Raw genomic sequence first — 25692 nt, forward strand, 5'->3', positions numbered from 1 at the left:
TTGGATAGTATATAACTTTCTGTTAGACTTATGACAAGATGGACTAGTTTATTCGATTTTGAATCAGAAGTAGCTAACACAGGGAGTAAAGGAAGGTGACATATGTGCTGGATTATAACATATATCCTAATTCAGACATCCCTTCTTACTTGATATTTAAAGATAAGTTATTAATAGTTCAACCCAAAGGGAGAATGTAATGAAACACTCCTCCAAGGTTTAAATTAGCTACTATGCTAAAATGCAAATTACTTCTGTATTAAAAATTCCTCAGAAATCACTAGCATAGCTTAAAATTCTATCAGAGTAATAAAATGTGTATTACTATGTATCCCTAAATGTCTGAATATAATTCATTCTATATTCGGTGATTTATTATTTAGACAAAACATACTTCCCCGGTCTCTTCTATACTTCCATTGGACAATTTGTCACTTTTTAACTAGTCATTTTTAAGTGTCTGCCTTCCACCAGGGACTGTGTACATTTTTCTGGTTTATCTTCAGTGTCCAACACAATCTCAGCCCTCAAGCGATTTTAGCCTCAGTAAAAAATTCTTGAATAACTTAATTGAATCAAAGATCTATAATCGATCAGCTACTCATGGATAAGATCTATAATATTCTGCAAATGAATACTCTATGACACTTGTGATTTCCTACAAAATGGGGAAGAGGATAAGCCGTCTCTTTTGCCCATTCATGCCAATATAATTTTCCATACAAGAAAACAGCATTATTTCCATACAAGAAAATTATCCTGTATAGTAGAAGCGCTCAAAGGAATTGCAGTGCTAGCCTGAAATTGATGGTAAAACACATGGGCATGCCTAAATAAAGGGAAAAGGGGCCCAAAGCTGTTCAGATGAAGAGACTAGATGTACAAAAATACATATAGGGGGGTATGAGAAAGATGGAAGAAGTATCAAGAAACCCTATCACATTACAGAAACAAGATTAATTGAATACAGATGAAGACCATAAAATTCATCATATTCTTTTTTGGTAAAAAACACTAGCTCTTAGATCAACTTGAGGAAACATAAATTCAGATGAAAGCTCTGATTTGCCCAATGTCTCTTGGAGTGAATCAACACTCTAGCTATCAGAAACACATTTTACAGAATCCCATAATTATTCTTAGAGTGTTTCCATTTATGCCCTTACAGCTTAGTCTCAGTATTTTTCTTCCCAAGGGATGGCTGGAAAAGAACTTAATCAACTTGTCCCAAACTCAGCTCACTGTCATCTCTAGCTTTATGCTGCTCTCACCCCAAAGTTCTAAAGCTTGCTCATGCACATGGTCTCCCAGTCCTCCCTCACACACACTTTCCGTCTTCTGTTAATGACACAAATAATCCCTAGGTACCCTTTTGTATCACTTTGTTCTATACAATTATAAAAAAAGCTTTTCCTGTTCTCTTTGCCCCCTACCTCTGCCTAATTAAATTTTAATTTCACCTTGTCATCATAATCTTCCTCAGATTCTGTCTACAGTCCTCCTCAGAATACTTTAGTGATCATCTATTGTCAGACTGCTTAACATGCACTGGAGGTGGTTAACGATCTTGTCCCAACATGCTTTTCCAGTCTTTTGCTCTACCATTCCCTCAGTTTACCCTTTGTTCCAACCTCATTCTACTGCCTCAAACTCCATGCCGTTTTTTTGCAGCATACTGCAAAAAACACACTGTTCTTTAGACTAGAGTTCCACTGTTGTCTTCTATTTTTACTTCAAAATCTAGCTTACTGTGTCATCTCATGAAGATTTCACTAGTTGCTCCAGTTGAATTTAACCTCCTTTTTCTTCTTTCTAATATAACATATTAGTATCCTACTGATAAATTATTTACATTCTGCTTTGTGTTAATGTCAGATATCTACATATCAGCCCGTGAAATTCCAAACAAAAAGCTAAAGATATTGCAATACCTGCCGTAGACTTTTAAATCAGTCTTTCAAAACCTGCATCAGATTTATTCACTTGCGAATTCTGCCTTCTCTCTGCCTAAAGATTGTATTACTGCCTTAGATTTTGTACCTCTAAACTAAGGGAACACAGATCTCATTCTGGCAGAGATCCAGAATTTCATACTTCTACAATTTAATTTCATTAAAAATGAAATAAAACAGCATACAGAATCAATTACATTTTGCTAGGCCTGTGGTCGGACTTTCTAGTTCTCGCTCGAGTCCTCTTATCCTTAGGTCTGTGATAATCTGTGGTTTCAAGTTCTCAGTAACATGCTCTCAATGTATTATAGCTTATTTTACTCACTTTACATACTTTTTGGTAAAAGAATTATTACAATGGGTATGTACCATCTAGTGCAATGATCAAAATTTACATCTAAGCTGTACATAAAACTGCCACTTCAGATTAAAGCCAGTGAATGTTTTGTAAATGAGCATTAACCTGAAGTAATAACACACGTTTATCTGGCAGCCCGCAGGCAACTGAAGAGATCAGCTGTAGAGGACCCCAAATTACCAGCGCTGTTTTGCATTATTCAGTTTTAACCTTTAAGACAGGAGGACACCGTGAGCCCAACTTGTGTATGAACTTGTGCTGACATTTATATAATCATGATTAGTAACTTTTGTTTTATCAGAAAAGTGTTTGTCCAATAACGAGCAAATACTTGAGACATAGTCTGGCAGTTATTGTGGAAAAATGAGAGATGAATTAGCCATGGCCTCTGTTCTCAGGGGCTTATAATGTAAGAGGAGAATGTATTCATATCAAGAGCAGCCAGTACAGAATTAAAGGCTGTGGAGCGAAATGGCCAAAGCAGTGGTGTTGTCAATAAATGGTGTAGAGGGGCATAGGCTGGAAGAATGCTTCTTTGAAGGATGGGACTGGATTGGTGGAAAGAAGGGAAAAAAAAAAAGAGTAAAGCGGGGGGACAAATCTTTGGAGGTTTATAATGCAGTAAACAGAGCAGCTCCCAACAGAATGGAGTTGCAGTGGACACAAGTCACAGATAAGGCCTGACATTGAAAATAAAGTCAGTTTGTGGTAGATCCTGATCCCCAGAGAAAGAAGTTTAGGCTCTATTCTGGGTATAAAAAGGGAGAGAGACCAGATCAAATGGATGTTTAGGAATACTGATTTTAAAGTACCCCAAATGGATTTGAAGTAGACCAACCAGAGTCCCAGAAATTAGCCTTGAGAGTAATTTCATAATCCTATCATAAGCTCACAAGGTTTTGAAGGAGAGTGATGTAACAGTGCAGTCTACAAATTATGAATTATGCCATTCTCCCACAAACAGAGTCATTTCAGCATGAAAAGGGAACTTGGCATAGGTAATGTGATGACCTAGATTGTTAGAAGGCCAGGTATTGCCCAGCCTTTTTCTTCCCCTTAGCTACAGGTAATTTATTCATAGGACCTACCTCAAATACCTTTTTTCTCTGTTTTAATTATAGGAGCTTTACATTTGGCATTTGCCTTCCAGCTAACTGTGTGACCAAATGTTTTTGTATAATCCCTGCTCCTATAGTTATATTTAATGGTTAGATGGAGAAGTCTAGGCTAATGAATGTTTGTTATATTAACTATAAAATTTACATTAGACTTGTTGAAATGTTCTATAATGGTGGCAATCTTATTTTCCATTGGTTGTTTGCCTTTAGCCAGCTTTGAGGAAAAGAGATGATACTATAAAAGTAAAATATTCTTGGGTTCCATGTAACCATTATTTATTAACTCATTTCCAATTATGAATTTTGGACTTAGGTTACTTTTGAATAATATATATGTAAAGTAGACTTCAACTTTCAGTTTGCAATGTTGACTGGAAATTATAAATGCCTATGCATACTCTTGGACTTCAAGTACTTTCTATATGGGGAAGCAATCAATAGAAATGTTGAGGCAACTCAGACATTGCTTGTTACACTTTAGATTTGAGATATGCCACATTTTAAGAAATGCATCATTTTACCTTTGATAAACAAGTAGCCATTTCCTGGATTCAATTGGTGTCCAAGAATTAGTCATAATTGTGGGAAAAAAAATTGCCTTTCCAGAGTAAAAGTTATTATGTCTTAATGTATCCTGTATAAAGCTACAGCTCTAAATAAATAAGCATTTTTCTCAAAATATTTCTGGCTTGGACAAAGTTGGATTTGACTCATGGGCAAAATAAAGCCCTGTTTGCCTTATCTGCTGATGTGAGATTTTGGAGCCTGTGGGCTAAAGTGGAGGGCCCCTGACTCCTTGCAAAAGATACTCAGAGTGCCTTAAATTAATATTATCTCAGCAGAGCAGCAACTGGGCCAGCAGCTCTAGACTCTGTAAGGGAAGCCAACACTTTCTTGGTGGGAGAGAGATTTTAACAGATCACATTTTCGATGCACAAAGAAATTCTTTTAAGATTTTCCAGAGGAGAGGGAGGGTGATGATAGTCCCCATTTAATGTCATCCATGTGAATTTGCAAACCTGAGAGCTGAGTCACAGCACAGGGTGCACGGGTGGTGGTGTGAACCTGTGGAGAGTGGTGTGTGCTGTAAATGTGTCAACCTTTTCTCAGCTTAGGAACCTACCAAAGTACTAAAGACTGCTGGCAGTCAGGGAGAATGAGATGGGGGATGAATAATGAGGAGGAGAGACTGAACAAAAGTCAGGTGGAGTGTTAAACATTTAAAAGAATCAAAGCTAGATCTCTGGCAACTGCTTTGCACCCTAACCCCGAGGCAGGAAAGCAAAACATTGAGACTCAAAGTTAGAGAATGTAAAAGGAAATTAAGGAGGAAATAACAAAGGGGAGGAAAATTTTTAACTGCCGTCAAAGGAATGAAAACAAAATGAGAGAATGACCAAAACAAAAAATAGGAGAAATAAAATTTTCCTTTCATTTGTTTTAAATTATAGTCTGACTTTAGTAACAAGAGTATATACTCTTTCTTCTTGTTGTTTGCAAAACCCCTTCAGCCTTTTCAATTTAGTCAGGGCAAGAGAAAAGATGACATGGCATTTGTTTTGAGCGACATCATCACTGTGTTCTACAGATGACAATACTTGTCAGCAACTTCTGTACATCATATACTTTCTGTATCAAAGAGTTAAGATGTAGAAGCGACAGAAAGTTCTGCCCATTTTTAGCAGTATCAAGACCCAGTAATACAGTTGCTTTCATGTAAGCCCTCTTCCTTCTAAAAGAATGCCAAATATAAAGCATAATTCAGTAGTTATTTGTATGCCTTTGACATCTAAAAAAGTATTGATAGAGCAGTGGAAATAGTGAGTGAAAATGGGACCTGGGTTGGGGCAGGGAAGGGTTCAGGCAAAGTTTTCAGAGATGTAAGATTTGTGCAAACTCTTCAGAGAACAAATTTCCATTAGCAATTCAAACATTACAGTCAATCAGGTAGAGATAATATCATAAAATCAAATACTAGCAACACTTCACATCCTTCTCAAGCAATACTTCTACATTTGTGGAAACTTTTGCTATATACATCTATACACACACACTCATCCAAAACACGTCAGCGTCAGGAAAACCAATATTACAGAAATTTACTTTTCTGATTTATTAGATTTTAAGTAAGGGTTTGTGAAGGAATCCTTGCTCAAATTCTTTTGAACATGGTTCTATGTTGTCACTTACACTTGGTAAACATATAACGTATCCCTTGGCTATAGTTATAATAGTATCATGATAAATCAAACCAAACTGCACCCCAACCACCACCATCCCAAGTCAGATAATTGCTATTTTCAGATATCTCCATTTGATGTCTGTATTTCTGAGATTTATTTTACGCTGATTTGCAACATATCGTCCTATAGATTATCCAAGCCATTTCAGAGTCATTACCTTTACTTTGGGTGGGTCTTCAAATGAGTTATTTTTCATATTCTCTAAGAGTGTTTCCCTAATTCTGGCAAGTATGTAGTGACAAATTCAATAGGTTAAAGTCCCAGTTAAAAAGTTATATAAAGAGTTGTACTGAGAGTCCTTATGAAATGGGGACAATACCCTCTCTTAGGACATGTGTTCTTTACTTTAGAATTGTTCATTCCGTTTTCTTACAGTCAGGCAGGTGCCAGAAAACAGAACAACCGGCCAAGACAGCAGTCCTCAGAGATGAGCTAGGATACTGCATTCTAAATATTAGTAAATGATTATCTACCACCATTAAAATCAATGATTGGTTTTGTCAGTGGTTTGAGGCCATGATCCTGTTTCTGCTTAGCTCTGGCACTTTCTGAAAGGAAGGTTTCTGATGTGGCTGAGTGTGAGTTTCTGGGAGCAACTGGAAGCTCTATCCTGAAGTAACTGGAAGGTCATTGCTGCGTTGAAGGTATAAGGCTCACTCACTTAAAACTTTTAGACCCTTGCTATTGGTCAACAGACATTTTGGTAGCATCAGCAAAAGCTGAAAGACTGTTAAGAATACAGAATCTCAGACTTCAGCCCAGATCTATTCTTTCAATCAGAGTAAGGAACGAATGATAAAAATGCGGTGATAGGTGTGAAAGCAGTTGTTAGGGCTAATTGGGAAAGGGGGATAATACCCTCTTCTCCTAGGATATGTGTTATTTACTTCAGATTTCTTTCTTGATTAGGTTTTCTTGAGTGAGATTCTAGTACTATTGGTTTTGATATTTAAGGAAAAAAGGATATCATGTGAGAAAGCATCAGATCCAAGATAAAAAGATTCAGAATCCAGTTTATTCTGCTTTTGCATTTTAAGAGCTATGTGACCTTAAGTCAGTCAAGATCTCTGAGCTCAGGCTCCTCAGTTTTGAAATGGGACTCTGCTAACATCTTTCCTAGCTCTTCCCAGTGGTTAACGATGAGCCTCAAATGAGAAAAAGATATGAAATCAGTTTTGAACTGTGATAAGCAATATAAATATAACTTACATTGACAACAGAATGATATAATTCTAGGAGTCATCTTGGGAAAGAGAATCAGGGAAAGGACCAAGTAGTTAATAAGTGCCAGCCACGTTCCACAGATTACCTCACTGAATTCTCACAGCCACTTCCCAAGGTAGTCATTCTCCTTCCCAGTTCACAGAGGAACTGAAGCTCCAGGGGATGAGAAGCTTGGCCAAGGTCATATAATTAAATACATAGAACAGCTGGAAATTGAAGCCAGGTTTAGCTTGTTCTATCACTGTACCTTGCAGCCAATCAGCTATTTTTTCACCTGCTTCCAAGCCCAAAGCAAACAAAATATTGCTTCAGTTAGAAGGAAGTTAAAAACATTTCCCAAGTGAAAGCGGCATCACAGCACAATCAGCTTTGCCTTGAACATAAGTCCTTTCCTGTTTTAAGCACCTCTCAGTGATTTCCCTCAAAATCTGCCAGCCAATCTGGCCCCAGCCTGTATTTCAGTTTCATCTCATCCATTCTCTCCCTTATTCCCTTTACTCCAGCCAGATTAGCCTTTGGACAGTTCTTTGAGCATAACACGCTCTTGTTGTTAGGGTCTTTGTATGTGGTATGACCTCCAGATCTTTGTTCTTCCCCAGTCTTGGCCACCTTATTCTCTACATCCCTCAGGCTTACCTTTAAAGCACCTTTCTTAAAGACTCTCGTCCTAAAAAATCCTCATCAAAAGCTCTTCTCCTCATATTCTTTCAGCTTTCAGTTATTTTGCTTTAAACACTTCTCATAATTTCTGATTAAAGTATTCTTATTTTCTGCCCCACACTATTCCACACACCTTCCAGGAATAGAAGCTCCATGAGACATGAACCATATTAGCTCTCTTAGATCATGAGAACTAGCATAGGGCACTCGTTCAAGGCCTTGTTAAATAAGAGGAAGGGAAACATGGTAGAAAAGAAAAGCAAAAGGGAGAAACAAGCAAAGGGGACAAAGGAGGTATTTGGAAGTTCATGTAGCTGAATTTGTTTGTTGTAAGAATTTAAAGAGATAATCATGGGGGAAAAAAAGCACTTCAAATCATGCCTGGAACATATTATTCAATGATTCGTAACTCTTCTCCATTGAAAATATCTCTTTAACCCAGAAGGGTTAAGCAAACCAGCAATCTAGGAAAGCAATCTCCTACTCTAACCAAAAATGGATTCCATAGGAGTTGAAGAAATGTAGTTCACAGAGACATTTCACATCCACATCAAAGTCCTCTGCCTCATAGCCTCTCCCAGCCCAAATGTCACATTTTCAATCAAAGCAGAAAATCTATTTCCTTCCAATTTTCACTATTGTTCTCTTGTTCTAAGTTGGCTGCAAACTTTCTCCTGTTGGCCTGGGAGCAGCCGAACAGCAGCTGGAAAGGCCATGGTCATCAGCAATGGGCAAACGAAAGTCAGGATAAAGAAGGATACAAGAGGATTCTGGCAAGTCAGTGTCCCAGAGTAGTGGAATTGACCTTAGGCAAGTCACTTGCTAGCGTGATAGCTCAAACTGCCAGCACTGGCAGTGTAGCTTTGTCACTTACTTGCTGTGTAACTTTAGTAAGTCACGTAGCTGCTCTGTTCCTCAGTTCCCTCAACTGTGAAACAGGAATAGTAACCTCCTCATAGGGTTATTATGAGGATTAAATAAAATCATTGTCAAGAACTTAAACAGTCATGGCAGAGTAAGCACAATAAATTTTACCTATAGTTATTTATTTTGTGTGTGTGTGTGTATGTATGTATGTATGTGTAAAATGTCATTCGCCGATAAAGATCTTTTGTAGCATGAACAAACTATGGTTTAATGAGTTAAGCTTACTAATTAAGTTAAACATTTTGGGGTTTGAATTCTGTCTGAGAATGCTTGTCTTCTTGAATTTCCTATTTCCTTTTTATTAAAAAAAAGAAAAAGAAAAAAAAAAGGTAAAACAACAGTATTGAGAAGGGAGAATGGCAAACAAAGTTACCAAATCCTGTAAGAGAAAATTTTTGATCCCTGAAATCTTGGAAAACCCTTGGAACTTCACTCTGATGCAATCTTTGTCAGATGGGACATGACTGTACGAAAAAGAGTGACAGAAAAGCTAGGAGAAGACATGAGGAATGCTTGTGGGAAACAGGTCTAGGAAAGGTTGAGTAAAAAAGAAAATTCTGGAAACACTGGAAAGGATTCAGAAAAATAGGACTAGGATCACTAACATTAAATCATTTCCCATGTGCCAGGCATTATTTCAAGGGCTTTTTATGCATTAAGTTCATTTAATACTTTCATCCACCTTAGAAAATAGGTGCCTTTATCGTCCTCATTTTAAACATAAGAAAACCGAGGCAGAGAGAGGTAATGTAGCTTGCCCAATGACCACTTAACTTTCAAAGAAGCTCTTCATTTAAAGGCTAAATACAATGGAAAATGTGGGGTTCATTTAGAGTTGGAAAGAGGAGTAATGAGGATAAGGATGGGATATGAGCTCATATTAGTGAATTTATAAGGATGTTTTTGGAGGTTTTAAATTCCGAAAGCTTTTGTATAATTTTAGAAAGCATTTCTTAAACTCTAATCTCTCTTTAATCTACCCCAACAAAGAAATAATCAGACTGTACTAGAAAAAAGTCATAAAAAGATATGCATCAATAAATTCTTTTGTTTGGGTGGAAAGCAGTCCGAAGCTTGAGAGCATGTAGCTTTTCTATCGTAGTTGTAATTTTTTTTTTTTTTTGTTACTCAACCCTCTCTGTTCTCTCCAACTTGTCCTAACAACCAATATACTTCTAGCTATAATAATAATAATAATAATAATAATAATAAAAAGGACAGAAAAATAACACAAGACTTTAGGGGCTGGTAATAGAAGATAATTCCTCAGACACTATAAACCCCTTGCTTACTTGGTTTGTAACCAGGGAACTTATTATAGTTAATAACCATCATTTTTTTTTTTTAACTCCTCTTGCAAGTGCAAATTCAATCCAATTCTTCACTGGGACATAGTAAAAAAAATGCAAAGGCATTTGAAAAAGCTCACCCATTTAGATTTAATTACATACATAACTGGTGTCCTCCCAAGTGTGAAAATGCTATAACCAATAAATCAAACAATAAAATCCTATCTGAGCAGAACAGATTTATATAGAAGATGCATGAGAAATCAAAATTCACTGACTTGTTTGGGGTATTTTTACCCAGAAAAATTCTTAAACACAGAGCAAAACGCCTGCTCTTTGAGTCTTGCCTTCTTTTGGACACTTAGGTCAGTCATTTTCCCTAGAGGGGAGTTGTTGCACAGTGACTTCGAAGTGAATAGGTTTCAATCTCAAAATCATCTCTCTGTGTTAGGGGATCATTAGGTCTGTGCTTGTATGTTAGATTTTGAGGACCATCTCATTTGTCTAGTACCGCTTCTTACATGCTTAGTTAATGACGACTAAGTGAAGCTTAATTCAGCAGGCAGGTTATTTACATTAGAGCTTCCTTGAAATACACACACAAGGAAGGCTTTGCAAACTTCTGCAAAGCCAAAGGAGTGGGGAGACAGGGGCATCCAGACTACTAAAATATCCTCCTAGGTAATATCATTAAAAAAACAAATCCCATTAATAATAGTAATAGAATAATCTAAGCATTGCCAACAATTTTGAGCTGCATGAAGTGTATTTTTAAATGTACGTACTTTCAATGGAAATTTCTTGTGACTGACAAACTTGGAATAAGAAAATGAGGGAGACTGGACTCTTGCAATCTTTTGGGCATACCTTTGCCAAATGTAAATTGTTTGAGGGTATGGATTTACTGCATTTTTCATGCCACCATTTGTAGTCAAATTAAATGGAAAAATCTTTCCCCTTTAATAAAACCTCGTGATAACAATACCTTAAAATACACTTCATAGCTGCTGGTCAACCATGTTAAAGGCACAATCTCATCTCTGCTGCTACTTTCCTGAGGAAAAGAGCCAATCAGCTGAGCAACTTCCTCATTCGTTGTGCTTTATGAAAATGAAAATGCAACAGACTTTAGGATTTCAAAGCCATCCATGGTTCCAAGTAAGGAAATAAATGTATACCAGTGGAGACTTTTACTTTATCATTAAATTAGAATGCCCTTTGTTTTTCTGTTGGCTCATTCAGACAGCAAAATGGCTCTCCCTTGAGTTGCAGGAGTTAATTTCTTACCATACTTTCTGCATCACACCGTAAAGATAACTTGAAGGAATTTTGGTTAGACTGTGTTTTATTTATTTGTTTGTTTTGGAGTTCTAGGATCTGACAGGAAAGCAGTGTGAAACACGCAAAGTTCAGAGTTACTCTCAGAACGACTCAAGCAGGATCCATTTCCTAGTTCCCCCCAGCTGCGGATTTTAAAGTCTGGATCTAGCTCCTGCTCTTGTTTCTCTAAATATTTATCAGTTAACAATTACACATCTGCTCCAATGGCAACAAACTTGGCCGAAGAAATAATGCTTTTCTCCCCTCCCCGCAATATGCAAAATAATGCAAGTCCATCTGAAGATTTTTGAACCCAATTATCAGACTTAAGTCCCCTTATTTTAACACTCATTTTATTAAACATATTGGAAAGTTATGTCATTTCAGTATGCTCTCTTTCTCTTTGTTTGCTTTCTATTGTTCCTACTCATTTGGTTCTTTTCAGTAAGCTTCTCTAGAGAATATTTTGCTATCTTATCATACATGCCAGCTATAGTGAAGTTAATAGAACTGCTTAGTAAAGTCCTCTGAATCCTGGTATGAGAATCCTTTCACACAGAAGAGAATTCCTTTCACTTGGAAATCTTTTAAGAAATAAATTTATGAAAGATAGTCTGATATGATTTAGATCATATTTGATCAGGACACTAAACTGAGACCTATGTTTTGCATGCCTTTTATTTTTATATTTGCAAAGGGCTCTTTACATAAGTTTACTTAAATTGACCTTTAATGTTTTACATAAATGTAGTTTTTGCACACCCAAGTTAAAGCAGAAAATAGAAGTTTTACTCACCTTAGTATATTGAATCTTCAAATCGGTGAGTAGGACAGGTAAGTCTGGCTTGCCTGAGGATGACATTTCTGATTCGGCTCCTGGAACACAGGTGACTGGCTCAGCAATTTGGTTCTGATAGAGCACTTGGCTTTATTTGTTCCTTTTTTATCTGCACGGGCTAAAGTTTATTTGCATACTCGGATACGATTGGATGAACAAACTCAGAGCAAAAAAAAGAAAACGACACTACTTATTTGTAACACCTAGGGCAGGAAGCCTTTGACTTTAAACTTAAATCCTTAAGAAACCAGTGCTCCAGCATCGAAGTTGCACCTGGAGACAGTGCACTATTTGCAGATGAATTAATTTACAAAGCCGAAACCTGTGATAAGTGTATGCAGCAGCTGCTCTGGCCACTAAGGCCAGTTATTATTTTTTTGACTTTTCATGCTTTTTAATGCTACTATGTAACTTTCTGTTCTCTGACAGACTTGGAAACAGAGAATTTGAGGATTGAAAAGAGTCTAAAAGGGCACTTGTTCTCAGTAGAAGCTGGTGAGGAGAGAACCCTGGCCAGGTGTCTTCAGGACAAGGCTTTCAGGAAATCAGTCCAGAAATTTTCCCAGAAAATCGGGGGTGCTGTCTGGGGAAGAGAGGCCCTTTATCTACACCCTACCCTAAGTTATTTTAAAATATCCTAACAGTCACGTGTATTTTCAGTGCTGGGTAAGTCGACCTACTGTGATCTCAGAAGCCCTAAATTATCTTTATTTTCTATATGTGAACAGAAAAGCCAGCAGGACTTTTAGGGAATTTGGAACACACTGTCACACACAATCACAGTTAGAAATATGGCAATGTCATCTATTAAAACTCATTTAAAATGAAAGTAATCCTGGTTTTGGAAGTTGTCTGTATTTATCAAGAGGCAGTGTACAAAGACTAAATTTAAGCAGGGCTTCCAAACAATTCAAGTTCTTAAATTAATGTTTAGCTGAAGGACAATTTTTTAAACAGCGTTACTCCCATTTTAAGTACAATACTTTATTGTATTGTAGCTCTAGCAAACGTTACAATAGGAACAAGATAAAATACTTTGGATGCTCTGATTATGAGGAATTAACCAATTTTTTTTTTCTAGTGAAACTTGCCAATTCCCCTGAATATGGGACTTACATAGGGAAACTAACAATTTCTAAATTGTTTGCCCAAATCACATGCAGCACTTGTTTCCGTTTCTACTCTCATTTCATATCCCCATTTTAGAGACATAGAGAGGGTGAGTAGCTTAGTTATGGTCACAGATCTATTAGTGCAGAACCAGAATTTCATTTCAGGACAGTCTGACTTCCAAACCTGGGCTCTTATTTCTGTTTATTATTTCTGCCCTCTTCTCCACAAGAGAACTCCTACATGGGTTCAAGCATCAACTGCTTTGGTTTTCTCAGTGAATAGTCACCCTTACAGGCATTTAAACATAACTTTGTATTCATCTAAGACAAGGGTTTACAAACTTTTTCTGTAAATATTTTCAGCCTCTGGGCTGGATGGTTTCTGATATAATTTACTTGACTCTGCTTAAAAGAAACTCTAGATGATAGGTAAATTAATGGGTGTAGTTGTTTTCCTGTAGAACTTCATTTAAAAAGATGGGAGGCAGGCCAGATTTGGTGCATGGGCCAACTCCCTAGATTCTAAGGCAATATCATTCCCAATGCCTTTGACTCCCCCGTGTCTCATGCTTGAAGACCAGATAGAAACTTCTGTGTTCTTTCAACATTTCTCTTTCTATTTCTTTCTTTTTGGAAAGTCTAATTGTTTTCTCTCTCAAAAATGTGTTTTCAGTTAAATGCACAATTACACAACAGCTGTTACATAACTTGAGCGTGGCGCTCTGGCCATGCCCAAACAGCTGTGTTTTGCTGCTTTCTTCTCCCAGAGTCACAGTTGTTTGTGGATTCAAATACTGGTTTATTTGATGTCCAGGCGATGAAAGCTTAAGGCTTCATAACATAGTTGGCTTGTCATCTCACTTCTTATATGATCATTCTCAATTGTATTTTATTGGATAATTATGTAAGAACGGTCCCTTTATACCAGGCATTCCTGAATGTAGGCAAAAGGAGTTGCTTTGGAGACAGGTTACCACACCTGCCCATTTAATTTCAGCAAATATTTACTAAGTATCATTTACGCATCCATAATTCTTCAGCCCTAACTTCACTTAAGCAGATCTTTTCTGCCTAGAAACCACAGGGCCTGAGACCTCTATTTTTGAGGTAAGCATTATCCTGCCCTGAGAGCTTATTTTGTAGAACAGCGTATTTCTGGGAATGGCTGCATATGAGGAAAAGATTTCATCAGACTACTATCACTTACAGAGGAAATAATGGCTTTTGTGAGAACCTAGGGACCAAGGTTGCACATTTTAGGACTGGACCCAGGATTGTACAATTTTATGGTATGCCAGGACTATGCAGCAGAGGAGGAGCTGGTCCTTTAACTTGAGAGTGATCGACAAAGGATGTTTAATCTTCTTTTTCCTCCTTATGAACAAACTAAATCACACACACACACAGAGTCATGCACGCACATACAGAGAGAGAAGCAAGAAATGTAAGAGGATAGTTTATTCATCTCTTGAATTTGACTTCTCCAGCCATTTGTGAAAGCTTTCATTATACCAAGAAACATATAGATTATGACTTCAACCATTCTTGAAACTACTCTTTCATTTTACAACAAACATCTCCAGAACTCTGTCCAATCCTTAGTTCCTGAAAAGATAAAAGGAACCTAATCTGCCACCCAGTACTTAAAATAAAAAAAAAATGTTGAAAAAAGTCATGTGATGAATTAAAAATAGCTTCTGCATGGACTGAATGTTTTTTGTTCAGTCACAATGCACATGTTGAAATCCTAACCCCCAATGTGATGGTATTAGGAGATGGAGCCTTTGGGAGGTGTATTAGTCCATTCCCATGCTACTAATAAAGACATACCTGAGACTGGGTAACTTATAAAGGAAAGACGTTTAATTGACTCACAGTTCAGCATGGCTGGGAAGGCCTTAGGAAACTTACAATCATGGTGGAAGGGGAAGCAAACACATCCTTCTTCACATGGTGGCAGCAAGGAGAAGTGCTCAGCAAAAGGGGGAAAACCCCCTTATCAAACCATCAGATCTCATGAGAATTCATTTATTATCACGGGAACAGGATGAGGGTAACCCCCTCCATGATTAAATTACCTCCCACTGGATCCCTCCCATGACATGTGGGGATTATGGAAACTAAAATTCAAGGTGAGATTTGGGTGGGGACACAGAGCCAAACCATATTAGGAGGTAATGAGGTTATGAGGGTAGGACCCTCATGAATGGGATCAGTGCTTTCATAAAAGGGACTCCACAGAGATCTCTTGCTTTTTCTGCCATGTGAGGATGCAATGAGACATTGGCAGTCTGTAACCCAGAAGAGAGCTCTCACCAGAACTCAACTATGTTGGCACCTTAATTTCAGACTTCAAGCTTCCAGAACTGTAAGAAATCAATGCCTGTTGCTTATATGCCACTCAGTCTATGCCATTTTTGTTATAGCAGCCCGAATCAACTAAGACAGCTTCTTTTCATATTTCCTGATTTCAAGATCCTGGAACTATTTGTTGAAGGTGAACCTCTCCTACTCCAGTTACATGACCACTCCTCTAACTATTCTCTGTTGCCTTAGCATGTCTGCATGTGTCTGCCTGTTGGTAAACCTAGCAAGAAATCTATCCCTATGCTTTTGATTACTACATTTTTATCAGATACCACCTTGCTCTTATGCTTATTTGAGCTTTAATAATTTGGGAAAAGTGGATCTTGTATGTAGTGAGAGAGTCTGTACTTAGTTGGCAAGTTGATGTTAAAAAATGGAAGTGGAAGGTAGACTTCAAGTATACAAACATATGTATTTGTTGGCTAATTCCTGTCCACATGCCATTCTTCTCCAATTAGAAAAATTTCTTCACCTCTGATTTCTCCTGCTCCTTACATATCCTTTCATTGTTCTTCTCTTTGGCTTGTGTTACTGAGATAGGATAGATGACCCTCTTATCTGGTCTAACCAGGACACTAACTGATTAGTAAGGTCACTAAAAGAAACAGTACATTAAAGCCTCTGTAAGATAATTATTTGAGTTTAAATAGGTTTTTGCTAAACCTTATGGGTTGAGGCCATTTCTTGGAACTGGATTTGCTGCTTGGAGTTTGAAATAATCTTGCATAAATAGTGCTCATAGTGTTTTGTCTACAGTTTCCAGTTTGTTTCCTTAATGTGTAGAAAGAAAGACATGAAAGACATCAATGAGTCAAACAAAATGTAGACTACTTTGAGATTTCTACAATTTTTTCTCTTTTTTTTTTTTAACAATTCTTATGCAGATTATCCAACCATGTGTTTAGAAATTTGATGATATTGTTTGTAATGTATTCAGTTTAGTTTTCATATAAATAACTTTTCTTACCACCCCTGCCCTGGCAATGAATCAATATTTGAAGTAAGATGCTTTGCTGCTGACTCTGAAGCTGTTGAAGGGGACCAGAAGACAAAGAATTAAAGAATAAAGCTCTGTAAACTGGAAAAGAGAAGACAATGAATTCTTTCCTAGAATCTCTGGAGCGAGCCTGACATATCCACTCCTTTGATATTGGCCAGTGAAACTGATTTCAGATCTCTGCCTTCTAAAAGTGTTGTTTTAAACCATCAAGTTTATAACTGTTAAAGCAGCCATTGGAAACTAATGCACTAATCAATAAAAGTTCAAGTTCATAGATGTCAAAATGTATATGTTGTCATTGACCATGCGCCAGTCATTCTTCGTGTCATTCAGGTTTATTGTTACTATCTAAATATTCCCATTTAAATAAAGGTAAGCTTTCTATCTGTACCTTACAATGAAAAACTCATCAGGTGTTTTATATATTTTATATGTATACACACACACACACACACACACACAGAGTAAAGATGGGAAAGACATTTATTTGGCTCATGTTTCTATGGGCTGTACAAGCATGGCATCAGCATCTGTTCAGCTTCTGGTGAAGCCTCAGGAAGCTTTTACTCATGGCAGAAAGCAAAGGGGGAGCATATATGTCACATGAGAGACACGGAGCAAGAGAGAGGGGGAAACTGTCAGGCTCTTACATAACCAGCTATCCTATAAATTTATTACCATGGGGAGGGCACCAAGTCATTCACGAGGGATCCATCTGCATGACACAAACACCTCCCACTGGGTCCCACCTTCAGCACTGGAGGTCACGTTTCAGCATAAGATTTGTAGAGGAAAAACATCCAAACTATGTTACTTTGCCCCAGGTCCCCCAAATCTGATGTTCTTCTCACATGGCAAAATACATCATTCTTTTCCAATAGTCCTCCAAAATCCTAGCTTGTTCCAGCAACTCAAAAGTTCAAAGTCTCAAGTCTCATCTGAGACTCAAGGCAAACTCCTTTTACCTGTGAGTCTATAAAATAAAAAACAAGTTATTTACTTCCAATATACAATGATAGTGCAGGCACTTGGTAAACATTCCCATTCCAAAAGGGAGAAATTGGCCAAAAGAAAGGGGCAACAGGACCCACACAAGTTCAAAATCCATCAGGGTAGTCATTAAACCTTAAAGCTCCAACTTAATCCTTGACTCCATGTTCTGCATTCTGGTGTGAGGAATGTGGTCCTGAGGCCTCTGGTAGTCCTGTCCCTGTGGCTTTGCTGAGCACAACCCACATGGCTGTTCGCAAGGGCTGGAGGTGAATGCCTGCAGCATTTACAGGCTCAGAGTACAGGCTGCCGGTGGCGCTCCCAGTCTGGGCCTGGAGGGCAGTGGCCCCATTCCCACAGCTCCACTAGGCAATGCCTTGGTGAGGACTCTGTGTTTGGGGCTCTAACCTCACACTTCCACTTAGCACTGCTCTAGTAGAAGTCCTCTGTGGCACTCTGCCCCTGCAGCAGGTTCCTGCCTGGGCACCAGTCTGAATACCTGCAGACTGCACATTACATGGAAGCTGCCAAGCCTTATGACTTTCATCCTCTGAAGCAGTGACCAGAGCAGCGTCTATGGCCTTTTGAGCCAAGGCTAGAGCCAGAGGCCTGGTATGGGGAGCAATGTCCCAAGGCTGTGCAGGGCAGCAGGGCTCTGAATCTGACCCCGAGAACCACTCTTCCTTCCTAAGCCTCTGGGTCAGTGATGGGAGGGCTTTGAAATGGCTTTGAGGCCTTTCTCTCATTGTCTTGAATATCAGCACCTGGCTCCCTTTTAGTTAAGCAAATCTTTCTAGCAAGTGGTTGTTCCTCCATTTGGTGGATTCGTCTCCCGAAAATGCTCTTTCCTTCTCTACCACATGTGCAGGCTGAAAATTTTCTGAATTTTTACACTCTGCTTTGCTTTTAATTTTAAGTTAAGACTTTAAGTTTTTCCTTTGCTCCCAAATCTGATCACACGTTGTTAGAAGCAGCCATGCCACATCTTAAGTGCTTTGCTGCTTAGAAATGTTTCCTGCCAGATTCTAAGTCATTACACTTAAGTTTAAACTTCTATAAATCCCTAGGGCATGGACACAAGGCAGCCAGGTTCTTTGCTAGGGCATAACAAAGGTAACCTTTGCTCCAGTTTCCAATAAATTCCTTATTTCCGTCTGAGACCTCATCAGCTTGGTCTTCACTGTCCCTATTTCTATCACCATTTTGGTCACAATCACTTAACCAGTTTCCAAGAAGTTCCAAACTTTCTCTCGTCTTTCTGTCCTCTTCTGAGTACCCCCTCCTCAACAAATTCTTCGAATTTCCTCCTGTTACCCAGTTCCAAAGCTGCTCACATTTTCAAGTATCTTTATAGAAATGCCTCACTCCTTGGTACCAATTTTTGATGTTAATCCATTTTATGTTGCTATAAAGAAATACCTGAGGCTAGATAAACTAAATACACTTTTTTAAAGAGGTTTATTTGGCTGACAATTCTGCAGGCTGTACAAGCATGGCACCAGCATCTGCTCTGCTTCTGTTGAAGCCTCGGAAAGGTTTTACTCATGGCAGAAGGCAAAGAAGGAGCAAATATGTTATATGGTGAGAGAGGGAGAAAGAGTTACGTCTTAAAACCCTTCCAGTTTTGGTTGCATTATAAATATTTATTACACTGTAAAAGTATTATGCAGTAAGTAATGATTTCTCTGAAAGCTATTGCTTTTTAAAGTAATTATTGTATTTGGAGAATACAAAACTTATGGTTTGCATTTGCTTGCTTGAATTTGTTTTCACATTTTAGAGTTATACATACATACCCAGATCTACAACCACAATCCAAATTTATCTTCCAGGCCCTGGCTTTACATTTCAACTGCTTGTCAGATAACTAAGCTAAATGCCACACCTCATCATGTAGCTGGGTTTGCAAACCTCAGAGCCTGCATATTTGTTTTATGTGGACTGTGCAATGCTGTACAAATTAGAAACATTTAAAACCCCAGATTTTAACTTCTTCAACTGTCAGAAGACCTGCAGAATAGTTTTAGCCTGTCTGCTACCCATTAAAATCACCTGGGGAATTCAAAACAAACAAAAAATAAAAGATTCTGATTCTGTAAGAACAGTTTGAGCCCAGGTGTGTTTAAAGTGCCTTAGGTAATTCTAATGTGTGGTCAGCTGTCAGAACCATTGAGGCAGTTCTGGGTTCCATTTCCTCATAGTGGAACCATGAAGCTGAGTAGTAAAGGTTTCCAAAGTTGGAGCAACATCTACATCCACTGGAAACCTTTTAGAAATGCAGTGTCTGACCCCATCTTAGACCTACTGAATCAGAAACTCTGGGGTGGGGCCCAGCAATTTGTGGTGGAACAAACCCGCCAGGTGATTCTGATTCATGGTCAAGTTTGAGAATGACTGCACTCCAACATAGACCTCGATCTATCTCTGTTATTTATTCTAGTCTACTTTCACTTAGGTTACTACCTAGTCCTTTATTTTATATTTTAAGACCACTAAAGGAACTCATTATCATTTTTGCAAACATAATCTTTTTCTTGAACTTCCTGTCTCTGATTAGAACAAAACAACACCAACCAAACTTCAGGCTTTGGCAGTTTCTTAACTTTTTTTTTTTTTCTGTTAAAATATTAATCTTATTTAATGAAACAAATGAACACTTTCAACTTCCCAGTGTCCTTATATTTTAGATTTAGATTTTAAAGAGCATATAGCTGGACTGTTTTAATCCAATCTGTCTTTATGTAATGTTTATGTTTAATATGCATTTAATGTGTATATATTTACTCCTTTCTTTATATCTATTGTAATAGATATAAATTTGTGGTTTCTTTTTGTCTTTAGATCAGTTAGGATTAAATTTGGCTGCCTCTGATGGAAAACCCAAAATAAATATTCAAGATGGAAATGGATTCTTCTCTCACATAAACAGATTGTAAGTAGGTTGTCTATGGCTGCCATGGTGTCCGAATGGAAAGACAGAAGCTGCTTCCAGTTCACTGCTCTAACATCCCTATGGTATGGCTCTTTACCTCCTGATAAGAGAAGACTGCTAGAACTCCAACTATTACATTTAAATTCCAGGATCCAGAGGAAAGTGACAAAGGTCTAGGGGTTCATCTACATTTTGAGGAGGTTTCCCTGAAGCTTGGAGCTCATTGACCTTAGCTTATTCTCATATCCTAATACCTACCCATAAGGGTAAATAAAGATTGTAAACTTTCTCTAGGTAGCCTGGTTCATGGTTAAAAATCAGTGCTTGTAAGGGCTAATATCCAGAATTTACAAAGAACTTAAATTTACAAGAACAACCCCATCAAAAAGTGGGCGAAGAATATGAACAGACACTTCTTCAAAGAAGACATTTATGTGGCCAAGAAACATATGAGAAAAAGCTCATCATCACTGTCATTAGAGGAATGCAAATCAAAACCACAATGAGATACCATCTCATGCCAGTTAGAACGGGGATCATTAAAAAGTCAGGAAACAACAGATGCTGGATAGGATGTGGAGAAACAGGAACGCTTTTACACTGTTGGTGGGAGTGTAAATTAGTTCAACTGTTGTGGAAGACAGTGTGGCGATTCCTCAAGGATCTAGAACCAGAAATATCATTTGACCCAGCAATCTCATTACTGAGTATATACCCAAAGGATTATAAATCATTCTACTATAAGGACATATTCATACATATGTTTATTGCAGCACTATTCACAATAGCAAAGACTTGGAACCAATCCAAATGCCCATCAATGATAGATTAGATAAAGAAAATGTGGCACATATACACCATGGAATACTATCCATCCATAAAAAAGGATGAGTTCATGTCCTTTGCAGGGACAGGGATGAAGCTGGAAACCATCATTCTCAGCACACTAACACACGAACAGAAAACCAAACACCGCATGTTCTCACTCATAAGTGGGAGATGAACAATGAGAACACATGGACACAGGGAGGGGGAACATCACACATTAGGGGCTATTAGGGGGTAGGGGGGCTAGGGGAGGGATAGCATTAGGAGAAATACCTAATGTAGATTATGGATTGATGGGTGCAGCAAACCACCATGGCATGTGTATACCTATATAACAAACCTGCACATTCTACACATGCATCCCAGAACTTAAAGTATACATATAAAAAAGAATTCAGTGCTTGTTTTATTAAAAATGGGGAGAATGACTATTGCAGAGGTAACTAGCAGTTTCTGCCCCATACTCTTCTTCTTGCCTATCTTCTGTTTTACTGATTATAATTTATTTATTTCTGGCCAGGCGTGGTGGCTCATGCCTGTAATCCCAGCACTTTGGGAGGCCGAGGTGGGCAGATCACTTGAGGTCAGGGGTTTGAGACCAGACTGGCCAACATGGTGAAACTCCATCTCTATTAAAAATACAAAAGTTAGCCAGACATGGGGGCACATGCCTGTAGTCCCAACTACTCAGGAGGCTGAGGCAGGAGAATCACTTGAACCTGGGAGGCAGAGGTTGCAGTGAGCTGAGATTGTGCCACTGCACTCCAGCCTGGGCGACAGAGGGAGACTCCATCTCAAATAAAAATAATATTAACAATAATAGTAATTTATTTATTCCTACTTTTTCACTTTTGTTCTTGTTGGGAAGAAATGCTTTTTGTAACCTAAAAATTGTAACAAACTTGCATGTAAATTTAATTGCCATTTTTTTCTTACAAAGAATTCAGGGATTTTTGAACACTCTCATTGTCCTATTCTACATGTTATAGTTATCTGTTATAAATTTTTGTTCCACCTTGATTTATAGCACCCCAATGAGTCATAATTATATGATTATTATTTTATTCACTCAATTCCTATTTTACTTTACTTGTTTATTAAATTTTCTTCACCTATTATTCATTATTTAATCTCAGTATTTCCTTCTTGGTTTAATTTCACTCTTTGGGAATCTGTAGAGGTTCACATTCTTGACCAGTCTTGTCAGGAGATTGTGAACTTTGCTAGTTTTTGTTTTTTGTTTTTGTTTTTTTCTTTTTTTTGAGACGGAGTCTCGCTCTGTCACCCAGGCTGGAGTGCAGTGGCTGGATCTCAGCTCACTGCAAGCTCTGCCTTCCGGGTTCAAGCGATTGTTTTGCCTCAGCCTCCCAAGTAGCTGGGCCTACAGGAACATGCCACAACACCCAGGTAATTTTTGTATTTTTAGTAGAGATGTGGTTTCACCATGTTGGCCAGGATGGTCTCCATCTCCTGACCTTGAGATCCGCCTGTCTCGGCCTCCCAAAGTTGCTGGGATTACTGGCCTAGTTTTTCAAAGAATTTTGGGCTTTGTTGATCCTTTCTACTATATGTTTGTTTGTTTTTATTAATTTCTGTTCTTATTGTTTCCTTCATTCTATTTTCTTTACGTTATTTTGACATTCCTTCTCTAACTTCTTGATACTTAGATAATATAATTTTCCAGCTTTTCTTTTTTCTTCATTTAAAGCCCTAAATTTCCCCCTAAGCATTCCTTAGCAGCATCCATAAATTTCTGTATAGCGTTTTCTCTTTTACTCAATTCAAAGTACTTTTTAACTCCCATTATGATCTTTTCCTTATGATGGGTTATTTTGATGTACACTTTAAAATTTCTCTATTGGTTAGTAACAAACAACCTCAAAATCTTTGTAGCTTACAAGAGTAAGGCTGCTTTTTATGTGCTTACAAGTTTAGAATAAATAAATAAATACAACACAGATGTGACATATACATTCCATTTGTTTCTTTTTTAATTTTTCACAACCTTTTTTTTCTGTATTTTTTATATTTAGTATAAGTGATAAACTTGACTTGGATCTTTCTAAGCTTTTCCAGACTTACTGAGGTATACATGAAAATAAAAATTGTATATATTAAAGGTATACAGATTTATAATTTGATATATTTATACATTGCAAAATGATTACTAGTACAAACTATCACATCAATCATCTCTCATAGTTATGGTTACAATTCCTTGTTGTATTAGTTTGGAATTATATGTTATCTTTACTATTTTTTTGTGGTTATTCTAGAAATTGCATGTATTTTTTAATTTATCAAAGACTAAAATTAATTAGTACTTTTACTCTTTTCCTCAGCAAATCCAAACACAATAGAACATTTTAAATTCTATTTACATCTCTCCCAACATATATCATTGCAACATCATTGTTGCTGGGTATTTACTTAAATGTTTGAATATATATTAATATTACTGGATATTCTTTTTTTTTTTTTTTTTTTTTTGAGATGGAGTCTCGCTCTGTCACCCATCTATTTTTTACTCTGATTTATTTCACCTTTTTTTGGGGTGAGAACACTTTAAATCCACTCTCAGCAGATTTCAAGTATGCAGTACAGTATTATCAACTATATTCACCATGCCGTACATTAGATTTCCAGAACTTATTCATCCATATAACTGAATATCCATACCCTTTGACCAACATATCCTCACGGCCCCCACTTCCCGCACCTGGTAACCAACACTTTTCTCTTTGCTTTTATGAGTTCCAGTTTTTTAGATTCTGCATGTAAGTCAGGTCATGCATGTCGTTCTGTGTCTGTCTTATTTTACTTAGTGCAATGTCTTCGAGATTCATTTATGTTATTGCAAATGGCAGGATTTCCTTCCTCTTAAAGGCTGAATAATATTCTACTGTATATGCATCCCACATTGTGTTATTCATTCATCTATCCATGGATACTTAGGTTGTTTCCATAATTGGATCTTGTGAATAATGCTGCCATAAATATGAGGGTGCAGATATCTCTTAATGATACTGATTTTAATTCCTTTGGATAAATAGTAAGTCCTCACTTAATGTCATTGATAGGTTCTTGAAACAGCAATTTTAGGAGGAAGAGCATGTAACCAAACCCATTTTACCATAGACAAATTGATATAAAAAAGAGTTAAATTCCTATAGCATGTTTCTGGTCACAAAAACATCACCAAACTTCTGAGTAAGGACAAAAACACTTCTAATATTAAACATTGAAATAAATGTGAGCTATACATACATTTAAGAAAGATTAGTACAAACAAGATGATTATTTACCTGCTGATTCCATTTCAGGGTTGTGGGTCACCAAGCCTATCAAGCAGCTCAGCACACCAGGTGGTAACTAATCTTGACCAGGGTGCCATCCCATTGCAGGGCAAACTCACACAAACACACCTATACTCTTGCAGGCTGGGACCACGTAGGCATGCCTGTTCACCTAACCTAACATGCACTGATGTGAGATGTGAGAAGAAACCAGAGCGCCCAGAGAAAGCCCACACAGACATGGGGAGAATCTGCAAACTCCTCTCAGACAGTGGTCCCAGCTGGAAATCGATTTTTTTTTTTTCCTCAGCAATGTTATAATGAAAAGATGTTTAACAAAGCAATGTTATTGGAGGGCCTGCTCTATACCTAGAAGTGAGATTGCTGGATTATATACTAACTCTTAGTAACATTTTGTGGTTTTTACTGTGCATGTCTTGTACCTGATCTTTTGTCACATGTATTCCTAAGTATTTCAGTTTCCTATGCTCTTGTAAATGGCATTTTAAATTTCAATTTTCTATAGTTTGTTGCTAGTCTGTAAAATGCAATTGATTTTTGTATATCGATCTTATATCCTGAAACCTTGCCAAACCCACTTGTTACTCTTATTATCTTTTGTTTTCCTGGTAGATTTATTTAGATTTTCTACATACATAAACAAGTCATCTGCAAATAAAGACTATTTTACTTCTTCCTTTTCAATCCACACCCCATTTCATTTATTTTTCTTGCCAGATCATGTTGTATAGAATATGCAGTAAAATGTTAAATAGAAGTAGTGAGAGGCAAATGTCCATCTTCTTTCTCATCATGGGACAACGTCTTAAATCTTCATTATAATGTTAGCTGTTGATCCGTCTTAGAGACCCTTTACCAGGTAGAAAATGTTCCTACTCTTAGTTTGCTAAGAGTTCTTTCATTTAAATCAGGAATGGATGGTGAATTTGCCAAATGCTTTTCCTTCATATATTGAGACAATCAAATGGTGAATTGCACTGACTGCTTTTTTTTTTTTTTTTTTTTTGATGGAGTCTTGCTCTGTTGCCCAGGCTAGAGTACAATAGCCTGATCTCTGCTCACTGCAACCTCCACTTCCCAGGTTCAAGCAATTGTCCTGCCTCAACCACCTGAGTAGCTGGGATTACAGGTGCCCACCACTGTATCAGGCTAATTTTTGTATTTTCACTAGAAATGAGGTTTCACCACGTTGGCCATGGTTGGCCAGGCTGGTCTCG

General features: G+C 37.6%; 1 protein-coding gene across 2 annotated transcripts in view; it reads right to left on the reverse strand.

The window, feature by feature from the left end:
- ALDH1A1 (aldehyde dehydrogenase 1 family member A1) overlaps nt 1–25692 on the reverse strand; it is a 131740-nt gene that overhangs the window by 46840 nt on the left and 59208 nt on the right. The window contains exon 2 of one of the 2 annotated variants that reach the window (XM_025359190.1): nt 11888–11967. In XM_025359190.1, coding sequence (XP_025214975.1) covers nt 11888–11967 — 80 coding nt within the window. Of the gene's footprint in view, nt 1–1242; nt 1273–11887; nt 11968–25692 lie in introns of those variants that run through there. The other variant, XM_025359191.1, reaches the window with a different exon arrangement.

This window comes from Theropithecus gelada, chromosome 15 (assembly GCF_003255815.1).
Source record: "Theropithecus gelada isolate Dixy chromosome 15, Tgel_1.0, whole genome shotgun sequence".
In the NCBI taxonomy this organism is placed as follows: Eukaryota; Metazoa; Chordata; class Mammalia; order Primates; family Cercopithecidae; genus Theropithecus; species Theropithecus gelada.